General features: G+C 51.8%; 1 protein-coding gene and 1 non-coding gene across 2 annotated transcripts in view; both read right to left on the bottom strand.

Moving 5' to 3' along the window:
* NAGS (N-acetylglutamate synthase) overlaps positions 1–121 on the bottom strand; it is a 4,029-nt gene extending 3,908 nt beyond the window's left edge. The window contains 2 exon segments of the mRNA XM_077747780.1: position 1; positions 3–121. The exon segment at position 1 is cut by the window's left edge and continues 186 nt beyond it. Coding sequence (XP_077603906.1) covers position 1; positions 3–121 — 120 coding nt within the window.
* Positions 122–926: 805 nt separating this feature from the next.
* LOC144217995 (small nucleolar RNA SNORA61) lies at positions 927–1,059 on the bottom strand. Its single transcript, XR_013331013.1, has one exon. It is a non-coding gene; the product is annotated as a small nucleolar RNA SNORA61 (small nucleolar RNA).
* Between the last annotated feature and the right edge of the window lie 5,262 nt (positions 1,060–6,321).

The following is a 6,321-nucleotide window of genomic DNA, read 5'->3' as shown; positions in this document are numbered from 1 at the left end:
CCGCCGCTCGCCTTCGCGCGCTGCCACTCAGCCTCCGGGCGCTCCCGGTGCCTCGGGGGCCGCGCAGCCTTACCCCAGCAGAGGTGGCTCGCAGGGCCCAGGCCAAACGCGCGGTCGCCATGACAACCAGAACGGCTGCCCCCCCACGTCCCCAAAACGAGTCCGCTCCGTCCGCAGCTCCCGGCTCTGGGGGGCTCCTAACCTGCTGCAAGGAGGGGCTTGACCGGCCGGGGCAGGGCGCAGACTGGGGGCGCAGAGTCGTCTCTGGGTGCGTTTGAAGAGGGTCAGGCCATGGGTCAGGGGGCGGGGCCGACAGAAACCCCCGCCCCTGGTGGGGGACGCAACCCACTAGTTCGGGTCAGGAGGCAGAGATAAACGGTGGTGGGGCGTCTTTAATCTGCTGCCAAGGCCGGTTCCAGGAAGGGCTCGGGGGACCCGGAGTGGCTTTGGCAGTCTGCGGGGGTTCTGGATGATTAAAGGAGAGTCTGATGAGGGCAGGAGGGGAGAGCAAAGTGCAGTTACCGTGGGACTGAAGAAGGAGATCTGAAGGGGGAGGCGGGGAGGAGTGGAAGGGAGGTGGGGGAGTACCCGCTCTCTGCTGGAGAGGCCGGGTGTGTCTGGGTCCTATCGGCTGAGCTCAAAGAAGATCCGGAATCGTGAGATTACCGGGGTTTGCCAAGCTCCAGACGTTGGGTACCACTTTGAAGAATTTTGTCATATCCTCAAATCACCCCTTAATATTTTATTGTTTTAAGTTTTTAAAATCTTTACTTATTTTTGAAAGAGAGAGAAGGGAGCAGGGGAGGGGCAGAGAGACGGGGAGACAGAAGATCCGACGTGGGTTCCCTACGCTGACAGCATGACCTGACCGGAAGTCCCAGCCTCAACGACTCAGCCACCCAGTCGCCTCTATTTTTTTTTTTTTACCTTGTTTGAAACTAGCCCATGAGCTCTATACCAGACCATAAGCACTGTGAGTCCACTTTCAGTGTTCCTTTTCCGTCCCTTATAACCACCCAAACCAATGTTCAGATCTGATGGGAAAGGGAACCAGAGGGTAAATCATTCCTTGTTAGTAATAAAGTTTTTATCTATCTATCTATCTATCTATCTATCTATCTATCTAAAAGTTTATTTATTTTGAAGGGGAGCAGTGGAGAGAGAATCCTAAACAGTCCCCACATTACCAGCATGGAGCTCTACTTGGGGCTGGAACTCCCGAACCCATGAGATCATGACCTGAGCCCAAATCAAAAGTCCGACGCTTAACGGAGATACCCAGGCAACCCTAGTATTGAAAGTTTTCAAGTTTAAAATGTATTTCTATTGAAACTGTAACTAGAAGGCCAGTATCACTTGCTGTAAACAGAAGAAAGCCTTAAGAATAAAGCCAGAACAAAATGTTATTAAATTCCAGCTGGATAGTGTGGCCTGCTCTGTTGGTCACACAGAAGAAGGCTAGCAGGTGCCCAACGTCAGAGGTCCCCTGGACCCCCGAGACACTTTCTCCTGTGTAGAAAAACAGCCGACACATGCAGAATGGCAGGCACTGGGCAAAGCACTTCATATATAGTCCTCACAATGACTCCAGGATGGCTATTATTGTAATGCCCATTTTATAGATGAGGAAATCAAGGCATAGAAATATGTGAGGGCCAAGGTCATTCAGCTCAGAGCAGCAGAGCTGTTCTTTCAAACGAAGCAGGTCTGCTTCAGATCCGTGCTCTTAAGATTTGAAAAGGGCAACGAAAGCTTTCACAGAATATCATTCATTGTTACTGGATACTGTATCTACCCTCTGCCCAAAGGCTCCTTGTCAACTGTGGGTTATACACATCCTGTACTCGGGTCACTGGGATGGAGTCCCACTCTCTGCGGTTGTAGAGGAGGAAACCAACTATAGAGGAGAAGTGACTTGACCAAGGTCATCCAGCTGTTAGTGTCATGGCCAGATGCTAGGCATCCTAAGTTCTCTCCACTGCTCTTTCATTCCCTCTGCCCAGCTCTGCACTCCCTGGGCCAGGAGTCAGGACTCTCGCGGCACTGCCTGAATGGCCAGCCGTGACCTGAGCTGCTGCTCTCCTGAGTATCGCAGAGGATGCTGGGTGAGCACACCCCTCCTGGCATCTGCTACCAACACGCTCATGTACGCACCAACACATGTGCACACACAGCACATGCGTGCACTGTTCCGGGCAGGAGACTCCTGGCAGAGGGGCTGGAGCTGAACTTGTGACCTCTTCCACTGACTTTTCCATTTTCCTACTTGCATATCCTGGGTTCTATTAGACAGTGAACCATGCAGTGTCTGTACCCCCTACTGTGGGGTCACCTCTAGGGCCTTCTTTCTCCTCCCACTTTACTACCACCCACCCCCTACTTCCCTACACTTTCCGGAATCTGCCAGAAGAGGCGGTCCTCACTCAGGGGAGTCCTAATCATTTTCCAAGCCCCTCATCTGAGCTCCCACCCTCCCCGGCCCCTCCGCACTCAGGATTCCTCCTCCTCTGCCTCTCCTACCTCTGCTGCTCTGGGTCTCTCGGCCCCAGCCCTGGCCTCTCTCCATTCCTCCCCTCCCAAATGTACGCCCCTTCCAGGCCCTCCCCCCACCCCTCCTCTGCTGCCGCTGAGTCCTGCCTTCTGCCAGCTCAGGACCTATGTGAGGGCAAGGATGGCTTCTCCCTTCAGCCTGGGGCTCCCCTGAGGGCAGGGCTGATGTCTCCGTCCTCAGACTGGGGGCCACTCATTTCAGTAGCCAACACCATCAGCCCCATTGCCCCTGGGCCGGTGGGGCTGGGAAGTGCTTCCCACTGCTTTGGGCGTTAGCCCAGAGGGCCGCTTCCCCAGGCAGCCAATGGGCCCAGGGATACCCTGGGTAGATGATTAACTCCAGGCCCAGTGACCCTGGGGCCACTGTGTCCGCACAGCCTCTCCCTGGGGGAAGGCCAGCCTGGGGTTGGAAAACTGACCCTGCTTTGTGGAGGAGATAATGTGGGTGTATGAGGTCAACACCCCTACCTGACCCTACCCCTCTGAATTGAAGTCCTGCCGGATCCTTGTCGGTCTGTGGTTCAGCTCGAATTTTCTTTGTTCCCCTCTGAAGCAGGCCATTGTTTTGTTTTTTAAAGCAAAAATTGTCAGTGTGCCTGGAATCGGGTTCCGGTCTTCCCTCCCCAGGCCCTGGATCCTGGAGATGCTGGGGGCAGAAGACCTAGGACCTTCCGACCCCCCCAGATACTTCCCCTCAACCAAGACCGCCCCTCTAAGAGCAGGAAAAGCCTTGGCTGTCACTCAGGACTGGTGGGCATGGAGGTGACAGGAAGCTGGGGAGGTGAGGGGTCAAGGGTGACAGGTGACAGTTCCTATTACAGCACCTGAGGGGAGGTACACACACACACACACACGCACCCACACACATACACAAATGTAGTGATTCATACATCCACTGAGATGTACACATAAACACACATGTATAGACACACAGGGGTACAGAAACAACAGGTCCACCCAGACACATGTGTGCGTGCAGAATTGTGCGTGTTTACGTGCGCAGTGACTGTGTCATTTGTAGGAACACACACGCATAAACACACAGATACACACCCAGCTGTCGTCATTGACAACTACAGGGACACTTAGATCTGGAGATCTGGAGACACGCACACACACACACACACACACACACACCATACAGAGGTAGAAACAGACGTACCTCCTGAGATCACACCCATCCACCCACATGCAGCGACGAAGAGCCATACTCATTCACGTGCCTTAAGGGTGTCTGGTCTGGGACACAGTGTCCAGTAAACATTTATTGAATGAATGAATGAATGAATGACGAGAAGACAGAAAGGAGATAGGGCCCTGTGGAAAGGGCGGCCTGGCTCTGTGTCATGGGTCGGGTCCCAGGACTCCCCAGGCGGCCCCAAGGTGGCCTTCCATCTGTCCGGAGGCAGAGCCCAGTGGCTCCAGTGGGAATGTACGAAGGCCGTCTCGGTCAGCCCCGGTCTTGGGAACACATGGTATGCGCCGGGTAGTGAACGGGGTGCTCTGAAGATGTGGTCCCACTCTCCTTGGCTCAGGAGGCCGGGCTCTGCTCCTTCCTTGGCTGCAAACGTTTGCGCGTGGCATTTAACTTCTCTGAGCCTCCCTTTTCTCACCTGTAAAAATGGGGGGAAGAGAATAAAGCTTAGTCTCATTACGTAGAAGATGAAAAGGTCTCTGTGGGCACGTAGTCACCAAAATGCCCCCTGTAGGAAACCCTATGGGACCAACACCCTGGTTTCTTCAACAAATAAAGGTAGAATAGGAAAGGGTGGAATTAGATGAAAAGATGTATTTTTTAAAATTAAATAATTTCTACACCCAATGCGGGGCTTGAACTCACGACTCTGAGATGAAGTGTTGTATGCTCTATTGACTGAGACAGCTGGGTGCCCCCAAAAGATGTATTTTTAAAGTCTCCAGGCACCCGGGTTGCTCAGTCAGATAAGCATCTGATCCTGATTTTGGCTCAGCTCATGATCTCATGGTTTGTGGGTTTGAGTCTTGCATCAAAGCAAGTGCAGAGCCTGCTTGGGATTCTCTCTCTCCCTCTCTTTCTGCCCCTCCCCTGCTCATGCATGCCTGCTCTCTCTCTCTCTCTCTCTTTCAAAATAAATGATTTTTAAAAAGTCTCTTTTAATCCATATTTGGATTCTGATTCAAACCATAAAAAATTAGACAATTGGAACACCTTTTGCACATGGGATATTAGGCATATTAGTTTTTAGGTGTGCTGTGATTGTGTATCATGTTTTAAAGACGACTCCACGTATTTTAGCGTGCATTCTGAATACAGATGAAACGATAAGATGTCTTGTATTTGCCTCAAAACCCTCTGGAGGGGAGAAGGCAGGGTAGGGGAATAGGTGCAGTGAGACTGGCTACGAGTCGGGAGTTGGCATCTGTGGAAGCTGGACACTGGGCACAGGGGATTCATTATACTATCTATCGATGCCTATGTAGGATGAGACCAGTGAAAAAAAGTTCAGCGAATTCCTGTATGTGCAAGTTACCCGTCTGACATGTAAACGCTCAGTAAAAGCTAGTTTGCTTCTTCCATGAGTAGTTTGCCTCCAAGGCACAAATGTGTGAAATAGTAAATATTCCACAAATACATAATGTATGAGTTTGAGATTTTCAGTGCCAAGCGTGCCATGAGCCTCTTGTCCAGCAGGGGACTCCCTACTCTCTGCCTCTCTCTCTCTGGCTGCTGCCCTGAGGGGCGGGGGTAGATGCTAAAAGGAAACTATCAGCAGTTCGAGCGAGCTGTTGCAGACTCTGCAGACTCGCAGACCTGTTGGCGTCTGAGAGAGACCTCTGAGGTGACAGAAACACACACACACACACACACACACACAGAGAAAGAGGGAGTGGGGAGAATTTGTACGTAACCCTATGATAACCCTGTGATAGGAAGCCTTCCTACAGTGTAGGATCTCTGGGGATTGGGGTATTTAGGAAAAGCTACTGTTGTGAAGGTAATGATGGCAAAGCCTTCCTCCGGTGCTGTTCTAAGCACATGATACATATTCACTTAATTTCATTCCCACACTAACACCATGAAGTAGGTGTCACCTTTATTACAGAGATCCTAGGAGTGGATTTTAGACAAATGAAGGTAACGTGCTTTCAGGGCAAAGTTAGAGCTTCTGAACAGACTGGAAAAGGATCTTGGAGCTCAGGAGAGAGGTCGGGGCTGGAGAGGCCCTGGAGCAGGTGATGGATGACCATGAGCGTGGCCATGTGCTGCCAGGGAGGGGCTGTCATAAGGGGAAGGCACAATGGAGAGGTAGAAGGGGGCCCACCAGAAATCACCCAGAATCCATAGATGGGGCCATGTTTTACGAAGGAAAGGATAGCCCACAGCACAGATGCCTCGAAGCCCAAGAAAAGGCTGTTGGCTTCACTTATGGGTGACTTTCCCAATTCAGTGGTGTGGGGAGGGAACGTGGGATGGGAAAGCCTGGTGGCAGATGGTTGGGGAGGGGCCTGAGATGAGCCCACAGGAAATCCTGAGGCAACTGTGGCTGGAGAAATGAGGAAAGCCTCGTTATTCAAAGTGTGGTTCATTATTCAAAGTGTGGTTTGTGGCATCACCTGGGAGCTAGTCGGAAATGCGGACTCTGGGGGCCACTCCAGGCTTATGCGATTAGCCTCTGCGTTAAAAAAATTTTTTTTAATGTTTTATTTCTTTCTAGGAGAGAGAGAGAGAGACAGTGTGAGCAGGGGAGGGTCAGAGAGAGAGGGAGTCACAGACTCTGAAACAGGCTCCAG

The sequence above is a fragment of the Crocuta crocuta genome, unplaced genomic scaffold (genome assembly GCF_008692635.1).
Source record: "Crocuta crocuta isolate KB4526 unplaced genomic scaffold, BGI_CrCroc_1.0 scaffold289, whole genome shotgun sequence".
Lineage (NCBI taxonomy): Eukaryota > Metazoa > Chordata > Mammalia > Carnivora > Hyaenidae > Crocuta > Crocuta crocuta.
Note: the sequence above shows the minus strand (reverse complement) of the source record. Positions and strands in the feature narration are given on the sequence as shown.